Source organism: Notolepis coatsorum (assembly GCF_963971535.1).
Source record: "Notolepis coatsorum genome assembly, chromosome: 8".
Taxonomy (NCBI): domain Eukaryota; kingdom Metazoa; phylum Chordata; class Actinopteri; order Aulopiformes; family Paralepididae; genus Notolepis; species Notolepis coatsorum.
In genome coordinates, this window is record NC_140172.1 from 126,376,903 (window position 1) to 126,393,415 (window position 16,513).

Sequence of the window (16,513 nt, forward strand, 5' to 3'; positions counted from 1 at the left end):
TGTGTGTTCGCCAGCAGGTTGCCAAATTGTGTTGTGCGTGTTGTTTTGTGTCCCAGGATAATCAGCACTTTGTCCCCCCCGCCAGATGACCAGACCCACACAGAGCTATATTGGAAAGCCCTGATCACCCGCTCCACATTCATTCGCACAGAGCTCTTATTTTTTTTTTTTATAAACTTGTGACCCTACTTATTTGGTTGTTTGTGTTCACTAATCAGCCGGTGAGCCTGTAGAAATGGGTAAATGGTGTGTGTGTTTTGGTTTTCCACCCCGTCCCTCCCTGGCTGTCAGCGTGCCGGGGGGAGGGGGGGGGGGGGTGGATGTGTGTGTGAGTGTGTGTGTGTGTGTGTGGGGGGGGGGGGGGGGTCACTTTTTTAGTGGTGTTTCGTTGGGTTCACTGCACCCTGTCAGACTGACACCCTCCTATTCCCAAAACCCCTGGTCATATGTCTCTCTCTCTCTCTCTCTCTCTCTCTCTCCTCTCTCTCTCTCTCTCTCTCTCTCTCTCTCTCTCTCTCTCTCTCTCTTTCTCTCTCTCTCTCTTTCTCTCTCTTTCTCCAGACCCCCACCCACCCTGCTCCCCCTCTCCACCTCCCCTGTCTCCTGTCTGTCTGTCTGTCTGTCTGTCCGTCTGTCCAGCCGTACTACAAGAAGATGAGGACGAGTGAGTCAGTGTGTCATGAAACCACGCTAGGTAATACTCACAGATCCAGGGCCTGTATTTAGGGCCTGTAGACTGCACTTTGGAGGTAAACTGGTCTCGGATCAGCACTAGTTTGGTCAGGTCCCCAGGCCATACTGTACCAAATCACCATGCACATTTGCCTCTGGAAAAATAGCGGCCCACGTTTGAACGGTGTTAAATACTCTTATAGAGTCAAATGTACACTGGGACTGAATGAAAACGTAGCAGTTACATACACAATCAGAGCTCCATGCCTCTGCCTGTCACCTGCTTCCTTCCCTACACGAAGGACACCCCAACCCCAGCTGTCCTGGTTACTGTATTCTGTATATACTGTCATTCTGTATCCCCCCCACCCACCAACCCACCTGTGTCCTCCCCCGCCAGCCTGTCTGTCCCTGCTCCCAACCAGGCACCCAGAGCCAAGACCCAGGCAGCTCTAAAGGGCTGGTTTGTGTTTGGTTAGTGGTGCAGAGCGCCATGTGAAACGCTTTAATTTCTCAGGTCCAAGAGGATTATGCAGGAGCTGGATGGGAGAGGGCGGGGGCTGTGTGTGTGTGTGTGTGTGTGTGTGCGTGGCGTGCGTGCGTGCGTGCATGTGTGTGTGTGTGTGTGTGTGTGTGTGTGTGTGTGTGTGTGTGTGTGTGTGTGTGTGTGTGTGTGTGTGTGGTGCGTATGTGCACATGAGTCTGTGTGCATGTTTGTGTGTACAGTCCAGTCCGGGGAGGAAGGCAGTCTGAAGCCACGGTCCTCAGTCAAAGACAGGCATATGATTTCAATTAGGCTCCCTCTCTCCACCTTTCTTCCTCCTGCCCCCCCCCCCTCTCTCTCTCTCTCTCTCTCTCTCTCTCTCTCTCTCTCTCTCTCTCTCTCTCCCTCTCTCTCTCTCTCTCTCTCTCTCTCTTCTACCCTTCCCTGACCAAACTCGGTGGTGAGGCCTGCGGTACCAGTAGTAAATCTACAGTCCTCCCCCACGCGAGCCTATATTAATAAATGTAGCTTTTAGTCAGATTGATGTATGGAGGAGTCTTATAGCTCCTGGCTGGACGGGCTCCAGTTAAACGCAGAGACACATAGCCTGCTGCACACTAGTTAGTTAGTTAGTTAGTTAGTTAGTTAGTTAGTTAGTTAGTTAGTTAGTTAGTTAGTTAGTTAGTTAGTTAGTTAGTTAGTTAGTTAGTTAGTTAGTTAGTTAGTTAGTTAGTTAGTTAGTTAGTTAGTTCGCTGCACTAAGATTTAGGGTTAGGGTTCGATTATTTGAAATGAGGACCATGTAGAATCAATCACACACACACAACTGTGAGGGGAAAATACATTGTACAATCTAGAAACTCTTTACAGATGCATGTGCACACCCACCACACAACACACACACACACACACACACACACACACACACACACACACACACACACACAACACACACACACACACACACACACACACACACACACACACACACACACACACACACACACACACACACACACTCACAGACACACACACACACAGACACACACACAGGGTCAGTCATCCCGAACCGAATGCCATGCTTGGTTGCCGCTATAAAACAGGTCAGTGAAATCCGATGGCACTCTGGATTTATGAGCAGACAACGCTGCCTCTCATAAACAGTTACTGCTTCGTGTTCTCCGTCCCATCCTCCTGCTCCACTTCTTCTCATCCCAGGTCTCCCAGTTAAGAGGGAACGGACTGGGACAAAAACCGAGGGTCGTCCTCGAGAGAGATGGAAATATTAGGGAATAGATCATCTGCGATCACTGAGGTCTACCCTTCCCCCCCCCCCCCCCCCCCCCATAACAGTCTCACAGCAGGACGTGGCTTGAGAGAGATGTGGTTTGATAGTGACTTCCTTCTCGCTGTAATTAAAGGTGTTTTGATTGCATCTGGGGTAATTTAGGGTGTAATTAAAGGTGCTTTGATTGCATCTGGGGAAAACAAGATATGTTTACTATGTGATTTAGTAGGTGATAAAGATAAGATGAAACCAGTACACGTAGAAGGGTCTCTCTCCATTAACCTGTACATCTTACGGATGATTCATCGGATGAAAATTAAAGCGAGCCTCTTTACAGTAAGTGCGACTTCAAGCCCTCACAGGTCCCGAATGGTACAGAGCTGGCGTTTTTTATACGCTGAGCACCAGATGTGCTGCCTTATAAATCTGACATATACTCAAAGCAAAAATATATTGGACGACATACATCTGAGCGGTATGACTCTCTCAAGGCGGCCTATCTCTTCCACAATCTTCCAAATGCACCCCGAGACGGTCTGTGACTCCGTCCCGTTAAGGTTCGAGGCGAGGAAGCTGCCCTCTTCCGCTGGAAAAGAAAAGCTCTTCGTACCAGAAGTATTCGACCACTAAAAAGAATACAAAATATATTTTCGATTTTTCTTTTCCATTTCAGCAGCTAGCTAGCTAGGCTTCGGCTAATTGTTTCCAGTAGGGTTGTTAGGCGACTGCACAGGGGGAATACGGAAGTGGATAAATGATCGAATATCCTCAGTAGGGATGTCCGATATTATCGGCCTACCGATATTATCGGCCGATATCGGCATTAAAATGTGATATCGGAAATATCGGTTTTCAAAAAAAAAAAAATTTATTTTAATTTTATTTTTTAAATTTCTAGAACCTTTATTTACCCAGGCAAGCAAGTAAGAACAAATTCTGATTTTATGCATAATGTTGTGTTAATTCCACAACAAGAGATATGTAATGTTAATTACCTGAATTATTCCGTTTTTTGGGGGGGAAACCCTGCATATATCGGTATCGGTTGATATCGGTATCGGAAATTAAGAGTGGACATATTGGTATACGGTATCTGTAAAAAGCCAATATCGAGCATCCCTAATCCTCAGTATTTACTACTCATTTTAGCTACTGAATTACACGCGGGTAGGCAGAAGCACTTGAAACGGTGGGAGCCAACACATCTGTCTTGAGACACAAAGGCAAGAGAAGAGCCATGAGAGCGCGCCGGAGAGGGCGGTTGACAATCGGCGTAGACAGAAGCGCTCACAGCGCACCACATGAGTAATTGGAATGGATTTAAGATAAATTTTTTTTCCCTTCTCTCTTCTTCTTTAAACGCCAAATCAGTGATCCAAACTCAAACAAATGAAGGGCCCCACCACCAACGACGAGAAATAACAATGGAAATGATCTTCTAGCTCCAGATATAAGGAGTAACACACTAGACAACTGGTAAATTGTGTGTTTTGAGTCGCAGGCTATTCGTTGTGTTTGGGACGGTCGCATTTTTGTTGACGACGTCGGCGATATTGTAAACGGACCTATATTCAGATTTTACGATGGGTTAAAAAAAAATCATATTTTGCATCTACAAATCAAACTGAAGAATGTTTGTGAACTCTAAACTGATACCAAAAAGTTTAAAATACCAGACTGTGGCGTGTTAATGTGTGTCTGTGTCTATCTGGCCTCCTTCCAAACGTGGTGTTTACACAGATTAGAAGTCATAAAATGTCAAATCTTTACTGGCCTGTCACTGCAGGAACACTGTAACACAAGACACTCCTTGGGGGGTTCCCCCCCCCCCCCCCCCCCCCAGTGTCCTCCATGCCCAGACATGCAGGAGTGGGACCGGCTGGCTGTACGCCGCCTAACGCTCCTGTCTGTCTGGAGAAAAGGAGCAGAAGGAGAGGAGGTGATTGATTTATTGATTGAAAATGTTATTAACAGATTGCAGAATGGGTACAGTACAGTACAGCTCAATACACACAATTGTTAAGGGGATGCAGACCAGAGAAAGACTTTCGTCTTGTTTACATCAGGGTCCCCCATTTTCAATTCATCGTAATATATTATGACATACAGGTAGACAGTACTGTTGCATCTAGACATTTATGACATACCAGATCTACAAATATACAGTACTGTTTGTGAGTACAAAAGGAGTCTAGAAAGAGAGTATATACATTTGAGGGGGAAGAAACTGTACATTGGAGGAGGTTGGGTAGGTGGAGTGGGGGGGGGGGGGGGGGGGGGGGTTGGTAGGCGGGGTGGGGGGGGGGGGGAACTGTACATTGGAGGGGGTTGGGTTAGGACATTTACAGGGGCCAGTTTCGAATTGCAGTCTCCCGTAGGTGCTCTTTGAGAGTGGTTTTGAAATTGGGTAGTGATTCAAATTCCTTTACAGCTGTGGGTAGGGCGTTCCACATTGATGTGGCATAATTGCGAAACGTGTTTAGGGGTATCAACGTGATAAGAGGTATCTGGAAGCAGCCATCTTGGATCACTGATAGCGACGCCCACGCTTTTTAAACGGCACTTCGCCGGAAAAACTACGCTGATTTGTGCAGCTTTGTACGAGAGATGATGCCGATGTTGAAAGAATAGTGACAGGGATTTGCTATTTTGTTATGGTTTCGTTGAGCCATAATGAACGCAACACAGTTTTTTTTTGTTTAGTAATGTACACACTAGTGTTCATACCTCAGTTTTGTTAATTCTCTTATTTTATAATAATTTTCTTTATCTATTTAGTGTATTACACATTTTCACATTTTTATTTTACAAATTAACTTCAGCTGACACACATTTTCTTTGAATTTCTTCAAATCTTCGTTTAGTAGGCTACAAGGATTCGGTGTTCTCCAATGAGTTTCTGTACAGTTGACCTAATTCCATTTTTACAACAAATGCAGGTGCTGTGCTGGCCCCTTGAAACCAGCGCTGTCGAGCCTAATTGAATAGCCATGGCGATGTAGAATCAAATTAAATAGAATCCGGACCTTGTGAATCAAAATCTAATCAAATCAGGTAATCAATGCCGACACCCAGCCAGCTATAAGATTACGTGCAAAATAAATCGGCATTGTGTGAAGTGTCCCTTTAACTCTGGGTCCGTATTGTCAAAGCCCCTTCGGTAGCTGATCTAGAGTCAGCCTTCAGTCTGTTACTTTGAATAAGGCCACGAGGACAGGTGTTCCTGTTCACTGACCCCAGATCAGCTGTTCCCACTCCGCTACCCTTTAGTGAATAATATGGGCCCTGTGAGATTTGAGAGCTCATGGAGATTTAGGTTTGTCAGGCGAGGTTTGAGGGGTGTTGCTGTTCTCAGAGTGTCTCTCACACTGTTACGACTCTAGAGCCAAGTGTGTCTGGTTGAGGGCCTCAGGGAGAAAAAGGAAGGGGGGGGGGGGGGGGGTGATATACACAGCTACGGTACATTCTGTACATGGGACATGTATACATTCATCAACTCCGTGGCGAATAGTGTACATTTCCCGGTGGGACGGTGAATGTTGGAATTTGACATGGTTAATGCGGGTGTAAAACGCTTAGCACAGCAACACAAGGATCCCATGCAGTCGTTCAGTTACTTGCCTGGAATCCACGGCATCACGACAGCGCATTTTGATTTGATTAAAGGGACTCCTGACGCTCTGTTGCGAGGAGGAGGAGGACGTGTGATAATCAGACATAGTCATGACATCACCCAGAGGAGAGCAGAGTGAACTTCAGACGATCACCTGGTCTCTCAACTGCCCTGCAGAAGCGAACCGCATTAACTAAAAACCTGTTCAAATCAATCTTATTAAGGGTATAACGAATTGCAGAGAGTCAAAGAACTTTCAAAGAAAGGCATTTTTCTTAGTTTCACTGTTTGCGTAGTTACTGCGGTTAGCTTCTGCAGGGCAGTATAGTTACTGCGGTTAGCTCCTGCAGGGCAGTATAGTTACTGCGGTTAGCTCCTGCAGGGCAGTATAGTTACTGCGGTTAGCTCCTGCAGGGCAGTATAGTTACTGCGGTTAGCTCCTGCAGGGCAGTATAGTTACTGCGGTTAGCTCCTGGAGGGCAGTGTAGTTACTGCGGTTAGCTCCTGGAGGCAGTGTAGTTACTGCGGTTAGCTCCTGGAGGGCAGTGTAGTTACTGCGGTTAGCTCCTGGAGGGCAGTATAGTTACTGCGGTTAGCTCCTGGAGGGCAGTGTAGTTACTGCGGTTAGCTCCTGGAGGGCAGTGTAGTAGGAAGGTTGAAGAAATAGTTGTTGAAATAGTGTCTGCAGTTCACTAGAGGTCTGCTCTCCTCTGGGTGATGCTCTCGAAACACGTTTCATGTCGGTGGTGTAGTGGTTAACACTGTCGCCTCACAGCTAGAAGGTCATGGGTTCGATTCCCACTTGGGGACCAGGTTGCCCGGTACCCAGGTGGGGTATCTCCCGGCCCTTTCTGTGTGGAGTTTGCATGTTCTCCCCGTGCTCGCAGGGGTTTCCCCTCCCGATAAGATAAACCCAATGGAAAAACATACACAACAGATCGCTAACGCTGTCGGCAAAGATGGGCAGCAGCACTTGGATTGGTCCCCGGGGCGCGGCCCCACACCGCAGCCCCTATCTGCTCCCGGCTGCCCTTGGGGGGAAGGACGCCGGGACGGGTCAAGTGCAGAGACTCAATCGCATCGGCAACCCAACGAATTACATGTGTGTGTGTTCCTGTGTGTGTGCCGCCCATTGCATGTGTGTCTGCCTGCATGCCAAATAAAGACTTCTCCAAAAGTCCAGTTATTATTAAAATATTAATGTCTGCTTATCACATGTCCTCCTCACAACAGGAGGACTTTGGTTTAAAATCGGCGGAATGCCTCTTTAATAATTGAAAATACGAAGGAATCCTTTGAGCAGAATGTATCGGCATCGTCTTGCAGGCGAAACTATAATTCCGGAACCCAAGCCAAACCACAGCGCTCTTGCGGGTTGGAGAGACCCCGGGTACAGGGGCGGGTCAGCGGACGTCATGTGGTTTCATCCAGACCAGAGTCTTCGCTGGCATCCCGAAGCCTTGTCATTGTTTACGAACAGTGAGAAAGAAAGGGCCTGCAGAATGTATCGTGTAACTCTGTGTGTCTTGACTGCGGGAGGCAACATGAAGACAGAAGGTCTGTCCCAAGTTCAACATGTGGGCTTGTTGGCATTTGGGGGCGTTGGGGCGGGGGGGGGGGGGGGGACTGGACTTTGAAAAGGTTGTGGCTGGAAATGGCCAGCTGTGTGTGTGTGTGTGTGTGCGTGCGTGTGTGTGTGTGTGTGTGTGTGTGTGTGTGTGTGTGTGTGTGTGTGTGTGTGTGTGTGTGTGTGTGTGTGTGTGTGCACGTGTGCGTGTGTGGTCCTGGCAAGACAAGACAGGATGATGTCCAGCAGTCCCATCTGTTAAGACGACAGGGTTCCTGTCTGGGGAGAGACGGAGAGACCCCCCACCCGCTGACACACACACACATACACTACACACACACACACACACACACATACACTACACACACACACACACACACACACACACACACACACACACACACACACACACACACACACACGCACACACACACACACACACACACAGAGACACACACACACACACACACAGAAACACACACAGAAACACACGCACACACACACAGAAACACACACAGAAACACACACAGACATGCGCGCGCGCACACACACACACACACACACACACACACACACACACACACACACACACACACACGCACACACACACACACACAGAAACACACACAGAAACGCACACACACACACACACACACACACAGGGAAACACATGTTCATACCAGTGGCTCGCAGCAGCCTGCGAGGAATGACTGGTGTCTCCATTTGCTGGGTGCGTTGCCCAACTCGTAAACAAGTCACTTATGAGTTCGGCTGAGATGTTTACACAGTGAAATAAAGCTATGATGATAAATGTGCAGCCTGTCCTGCAGAAGCTGTGCAGAAGCACCAGGTATCTCTAACACTCACAAGTAGAGGCGTGACATCATGTGTAGCCTGTCAGCCGTGCAGAACCACCACGTATTTACATTTACATTTAGTCATTTAGTCCTTTAGCCGACGATTTTATCCAAAGCGATTTACAAGTTCTGTATGACAAGTCATCAGGAAGGGTACAACTCTATCAGCTGAGTAACAATGTTCATCAAAGTGTTGAGTGCTACAGTGTAGGTTAGTATATTAGGACAAGTGCATGACAGTAAGGTTAGTTAGGGTTAGATTTCTTTTTTTTCTTCTTTTTTTCATTTCAGATAATTGGTTGAAGAAGTGCGTCTTTAGTCGACGCCGAAAGATTGGACGGGATTCGGCTGTCCTAACTGTGGTGGGCAGTTCGTTCCACCATTGTGGGGCGAGGACTGAGAATAGGCGGCTTCTCCTTGATGACCCTCCCGGAGCTCGGATAGGAGTGGGTCTGAGAAGATGCAGAGCGTAGGGGTCTTGAGGGTGCGTAGTTAGAGACCATTGACCGGAGGTTAGGTATCTATCTCTAACACTCACAAGTAGAGGAGGTGACATCATGACGGTGCGATTTGCAACATGCTGCTTTATCTCCGTATACAGTTCTGCTGTGCAGGAGGATCATCCACACCGAGCTTTATCAGTCGACCGCGTTGCACATAGCTTCCTATCTGAAACGGTAAACACTGAAACGATATACATTTATGACACAGTGGAGTTTGTTGAAATGCACAAAAGGGGCATCGACCTCTGCGTGTAAACAGCATTCTTTTGTTTATATGGTTGTAAAGGTGGTAGGTGTCCTGGCATCTGTCCTGCGATACCACTGTGGGTTTACCTGCAACATGTTCCAAACAAATAACCCATGGGAGGGTGGGGGGAGGGGGCGTAGGACCCATTATACTGTACATCTGTTTTTAACTTCTTTTGGACGGCCTGTGTATCTGCACACATAAAGTAAATCACTTGAGTGAGAATGGGATATTGCCCGATAGTTCTCTGCCTCTGCTGTTTTTAACGGTGAAAGTGCACTTCTCACGTCACTTCAGCTTGCCATCTTTAAATAATTGGGTTTGCATTTGAAACATACACACACTTAAAACGGACTTATATGGTCCTTTGTCCTTTGACAGATTCAGTTGGTCAATGTGATTTGTGGCTGTACCTTGTATCTTGTGGCAGTACTTGATTGATTGATTGATTGAAAACTTTATTAACAGATTGCAGAATGGGTACAATACAGTACAGCTCAATACAGACAATTGTTAAGGGGATGCAGACCAGAGAAAGACTTTCGTCTTGTTTACATCAGGGTCCCCCATTTTCAATTCATCAGGACATATATGACATACATGACATACAGATAGTCAGTACTGCTACATCTATAAATTTATGACATACCAGATTTGCAAATACAGTACTGTTTGTGATACAGAAGGAGTCAAGAAAAGGGAGTATATACATTTGACGTAGAAACTGTACATTGGAGGAGGTTGGGTGGGGGGGGTTGGGTACATTGGGATATTGACAACCATACTGGGTAATTTACATTGGAGGTGGTTGGGGGGGGGGGGCACACTGTATAAACAAGTAAAACTGTACATTGAGGGGGGGGGGAGACACTGTACAAACAAACAAAATTGTACATTGGACTATTGACAAAACCATACTAGGTAAATGACTATACATTGGAGGGGGTTGGGTTAGGATATTTACAGGGGCCAGTGTTGAATTGCAGTCTCCCGTAGGTGTCCCTTGAGAGAGGTTTTGAAAGTGGGTAGTGATCCACATTCCTTTACAGCTTTGGGTAGGGCGTTCCACATTGATGTGGCATAATTGCGAAACGTGTTTAGTCCCTTATTTGAGCCGAATCTGGGTTTAACATGATTTGTGGAGCTCCCTCTGGTGTACCTTGTATCTTGTGGCAGTACTTTATCATGATAAAGACTCTACTTTGCATCTGTAAGATGATCATACAAACCTTGTCTTAAGGTTCTATGATTCACCATTTAACGGATAGAAGAGAAGAGGGGAAGAGGCAACAGAGAAGAATACTTTTCTCAAACCACAGAGAGCTGCAGTGCTTCACTGTGGAAAAACCTCTTTTGACACCTCGACAGAAGGTGTGGTTTTACAGAACTGATCCTCTCTCCTCTCTCCCTTCTCATCTCTCCCCTCTCCCCTCTCCTCTCTCATCTCTCATCTCTCATCTCTCCTCTCTCATCTCTCCCCTCTCCCCTCTCCTCTCTCATTTCTCCCCTCTCCTCTCTCCTCTCTCCTCTCTCATCTCTCCTCTCTCCTCTCTCCTCTCTCCTCTCTCCTCTCTCCTCTCTCCTCTCACCTCTCTCCTCTTCTCTCTCCTTGCCTCGCTCTTTGTTTCCCAGCACCAAAACATGATGGAACATCCCTTAATGGCTCCCCTACCCTAACCAGCACCTTACATTCTTCTTCACATGGTTCTTCTTTTTATCTATGTGTCTCTGTTGTTAGGGGCTAGGGGTTAGGATTTAGGGCTATATGGTGTGTGCATTAGCTTGCTGAGCCACCAGGATGCCCCCTTTCTCCTCATCTAATGTGTCTCTGTTGTATCTCCTTTTTTTTTGTCTTGCAGAATTTCCGCCCCATCACCAGTGGCTATGGCAGTTACAGCCGGAAACCGTCCTACACGCCTGAGCCCCAGTCCCCCATGTCTCCCCAGCCCTCCCCCATGTTCCCACAACCCTCCCCTCTGTCCTCCCAGCCCTCCCCCCTGTCCTCCCAGCCATCCCAGCCCTCCCCCCTGTCCTCCCATCCCTCCCCCCTGTCTCCCCAGCCCACCCACCTCAATAACGGCCACTCCAAACCCAATAACGGCCACGGCTATGGATACGGTAACGGGAGCAGCTATGGGCAGTACAACAACCCAACGGGGCAGTACAACAACCCAACCGGGCAGTACAACAACCCAACCGGGCAGTACAACAACCCAACAGGGCAGTACAACAACCCAACGGGGCAGCACAACAACCCAACTGGGCAGTACAACAACCCAACTGGGCAGTACAACAACCCAACTGGGCTGTACAACAACCCAACTGGGCTGTACAGCCACAACAACAACAGCAACGGAGACAGAGCTCTGCCAAGCAAGATGGGAGGACTCAGCATTAGCGCTAACCACAGGTGAGGCGGGCGCAGACACACACACACACACACACACACACACACACACACACACACACACACACACACACGCACACACACAAACACACACGCACGCACGCACGCACGCACACACAAACGCACACACACACACATATATAAATGCACAACCTTAAACACAGATACACATTCATACACACACGCAGCATAGACACATATAGTCAAGATGCACAATGATGCACATTTATGTTCACTTAAACAATACACACACGAGTATAACACATACATCAAACACACAAGGGAGGAATGCACATACACGTTCACACAAGTACACACATGTACACACACACACACACAGATGGCCACGTGGACTGGAAAAGCTATTTGATATACTCAGCCTCCTGGGTGTGTGATAAATGTGTGTGTTACGCGAGGGGCTGTTTCTCAGTATAACACACACACACACACACACACACACGCACGCACGCACGCACGCACGCACGCACGCACGCACGCACGCACGCACGCACGCACGCACGCACGCACGCACGCACGCACGCACGCACGCACGCACGCATGCACGCACGCACGCACACTCACACACACACACACACACACAATCTCTCTCTCTCTCTCTCTCTCTCTCTCTCACACACACATGCTTTTTCTCCCATTCACATAGTATATAATTATACCCTCAACCACCTCTCTCTCTCTCTCTCTCTCTCTCTCTCTCTCTCTCTCTCTCTCTCTCATTTCTCATCTCTCTTTATTTCTCTCTTGCTTTCTCTCTTGTATCTCTACCTCTATCTCTCTTGCTTCTCTCTCTCCCTTTATATCTCTCATCTCTCTCTGTCTCTCTCTCTCTCTGTCTTTCTCTATCTCTCTCATCTCTCACTGTCTCTCTCATCTCTCTCACTGTCTCTCTCATATCTCTCTATCTCTCTCTGTCTCTCTCATCTCTCTCTCTCTCATCTCTCTCTGTCTCTCTCTCTCATCTCTCTCTCTGTCTCTCTCTCATCTCTCTCTCTCTGACTCGCTGTCTCTCGTCCCAGTGTGCTCAGGAGGCAACATGCATTCATCTATCATCTATCTACCACTACACACACACACACACACACACACACACACACACACACACACACACACACACACACACACACACACACACACACACACACACACACACACACACACACACACACACACACACACACACACACACACACACACACACACACACACACACACACACACACACACACACACACACACACACACACACACACACACACACACACACAGTCAGATTTACTGGTGGAAAAAACAACATAGGAAATGCTTTAAATATCCTACATCGAATAGAAGGCAGTAACTTCTGATGCTCACCTGCTGGTAAGGTTGTTATAAGATTCTCCAGCATTTTCCCCATGTGATAAATTAATGTTTCTACCTGCTTGTTTATAGGGCCGAGGCAATAGTTCAGTATTATTGTTTATCGTATTGTGAGGCAATAATGATATTGTGATTGTCGTCTAAATGAATGATAACTCAAGATTCCTCTTAAAAAGGGTGGTCGGTTGGCGTAGCGGAGATTGCGCTCGTCACCAATACAAGAGGCTGCGGTCTCGAATCCCGGAGTCACCATTGCCTGCGGCTTGGGCCGATCGTCATACTAACTTGTTTGGCTGAGTTAGCGGGAGGGAAGTCGAGGGTGGTAATCTGGCGTTGTGGACAGCGACGCCTACAGGTCAGGTCTGGGCGCCTGCTCAGCGAAAGGCAGGAAATGGTGGGGGCAGCATGACCTCCCACGCGTTACGCTTCACCAATGAGAGTCCTCGCTGCCAGGTGAAAAGAGAGCCACTGGCTGTCTCCACATGTGTCGGAGGAAGCATGTGGTAGGCGCACAACAACCAGGTAGGGGAGGGGGGGAATTGGCATAACGACTAAATTGGGATGGGGAGAACATTTTTAAATCAGGCGGAGAAAAAGAGGAAAAAAATAAATAAAGATTCCTCTTAAAATTAGATCTTCAATATATTTTTTTATTAATAACAGAGTTACTTGATAGAGTTTTGATTTGATATCACACTTTACATCATCGCGCATCATCAATGCGATGGACTGCAATTGGATTATTTATGTTGTGATCTTGTGTGCTGTGGTGGAACCAGAGAGGTTAGTTTTGCGCGTGATCAAATCATCTGGGTTGATACGATTTATTGTTAAAACGCGGTAAATCAAATGCAATTTAGGTTAGGAGCTCGGTAGAGGACTTGATGTTCTCTTGCCAGGCGAATGGGTCAAGCACCCCCCTCTCTCTGTGGGATCACCTTATAAGGTATCTTTGATGAAAGGGGGCGGGGGAGGGATGACCAGGTGAGGGGTGAAGGAGTGAAGGAAGGAGGGTACAGTGGGGAGGGAGGTGTTAACAAAAGACCATAAAAGAAGATTCCACAGTACCGTTCACATACTGTATCGTGATTTAAATATATATATATCAATATGGTAAAGATTCCACATGATAATGGTGATATTAATTTCTTTCATATCGCCCCGGCTCTACTTGTTTATCAGCTGGATAAACAAGCTCCCCTCCCACCTCGATCTGGAAAAGGTCAAAATGTACTTTCATGTCTCCTTGTTTAGACTACAGTGACTCCCTTATTCCTGTTCTACACAGACGGCTGCGTCTCACGTCTCCAGCTGGGGGGAAACAAAAGCCCTTTAACTTTTGCTATGAGAGAAAATCTGATCCTTTTTCGTCATAGCATCTTCACATGACTGCCTGCACATTTTAGAATCGGTTTTTTAAGCTTCATTTAATGGTAGAATCTGTAATGCCATCTGTAAAGCGACCTCTAGGCAAAAGAGCCCTGCTTGGTATTGCACTTTGTTAAACATTTTTGTTGAGTGAGAAATTCACAGTATAATAAGTTATTATATAGCTATACAATATATATATGATATATGTAGCTATAAAGTAACTCATATTATTATTATTATTATTATTATTATTATTATTATTATTATTATTATTATTATTATTATTATTATTATTATTATTATTATTATTATTATTATTATTATTATTATTATTATTATTATTATTATTAATAATAATAATTATAACAATATGCACTTTTCCTTAAAGGAAAATCTGAAAGTGCTACAGAGTGTAATCTGCGCATGAAACAATTATAGTGTGCATTTCTCCAGACCTCTCTTGGCAGAGCCTGAGATGTGGCCAGCAATAGCAACCCATTCCCCTATCCCCACTCAACTCCTACTCCTTACTAAACATGTAAACAATGTGCGGCACCAAGAGGGGCTCCTAAGGCTTACAGCCCTATAGTTTGACGGCATTACAGATTCTACCTTTAAAGCACTTTTTTATAACTCCACTTTTTAAGCCTCACTTTTCAACCATCATCCTCTGTTACTAGGCTACATGTACCTATCAGGTCGCTCCTTGTTACTAGGCTACATGTACCTATCAGGTCGCTCCTTGTTACTAGCGTAACGGAGGTACCGCAGTCTATCCACAGTCACGTGGTACAAGTAGTTCGGTGGCTGTGGATGTTAAGCGGTGCTGCAAGTAAACTCACTCCCCAGAGGCATCCAAACTGACCGCTTAGAGGGGATATCCTTTCTTGGCGCAGCGGTTTGTGACGTCGGCCCCGGTGCGGGAGACCGGGGTTCAACTCCCACTCAGGGCAATCCCTTAACAGGGCTCGAATCGGAATTTGAAACACAACGCAGAGCAATACGAGACCGGTTACACTAGGCTACCTATCAGGTCGCTCCTTGTTACTAGGCTACACGCACCTATCAGGTCGCTCCTTGTTACTAGGCTACATGTACCTATCAGGTCGCTCCTTGTTACTAGGCTACATGTACCTATCAGGTCGCTCCTTGTTACTAGGCTACACGCACCTATCAGGTCGCTCCTTGTTACTAGGCTACACGCACCTATCAGGTCGCTCCTTGTTACTAGGCTACATGTACCTATCAGGTCGCTCCTTGTTACTAGGCTACATGTACCTATCAGGTCGCTCCTTGTTACTAGGCTACATGTACCTATCAGGTCTCTCCTTGTTACTAGGCTACATGTACCTATCAGGTCGCTCCTTGTTACTAGGCTACATGTACCTATCAGGTCGCTCCTTGTTACTAGGCTACATGTACCTATCAGGTCGCTCCTTGTTACTAGGCTACATGTACCTATCAGGTCTCTCCTTGTTACTAGGCTACATGTACCTATCAGGTCGCTCCTTGTTACTAGGCTACATGTACCTATCAGGTCGCTCCTTGTTACTAGGCTACATGTACCTATCAGGTCGCTCCTTGTTACTGGGCTACATGTACCTATCAGGTCGCTCCTTGTTACTAGGCTACATGTACCTATCAGGTCCCTCCTTGTTACTAGGCTACATGTACCTATCAGGTCGCTCCTTGTTACTGGGCTACATGTACCTATCAGGTCGCTCCTTGTTACTAGGCTACATGTACCTATCAGGTCTCTCCTTGTTACTAGGCTACATGTACCTATCAGGTCCCTCCTTGTTACTAGGCTACATGTACCTATCAGGTCGCTCCTTGTTACTAGGCTACATGTACCTATCAGGTCGCTCCTTGTTACTAGGCTACATGTACCTATCAGGTCGCTCCTTGTTACTAGGCTACATGTACCTATCAGGTCGCTCCTTGTTACTAGGCTACATGTTCCTATCAGGTCGCTCCTTGTTACTAGGCTACATGTACCTATCAGGTCGCTCCTTGTTACTAGGCTACATGTACCTATCAGGTCGCTCCTTGTTACTAGGCTACATGTACCTATCAGGTCCCTCCTTGTTACTAGGCTACATGTACCTATCAGGTCGCTCCTTGTTA

The 16,513-nt window shown here is 46.7% G+C and overlaps 1 protein-coding gene across 1 annotated transcript in view; it reads left to right on the forward strand.

Annotated features, from left to right (window-relative positions):
• The window catches only part of LOC311233550 (PDZ and LIM domain protein 4-like), a 70,576-nt gene that overhangs the window by 39,474 nt on the left and 14,589 nt on the right, over positions 1-16,513 (forward strand). The window contains 1 exon segment of the mRNA XM_084320516.1: positions 11,091-11,641. Coding sequence (XP_084176642.1) covers positions 11,091-11,641 — 551 coding nt within the window.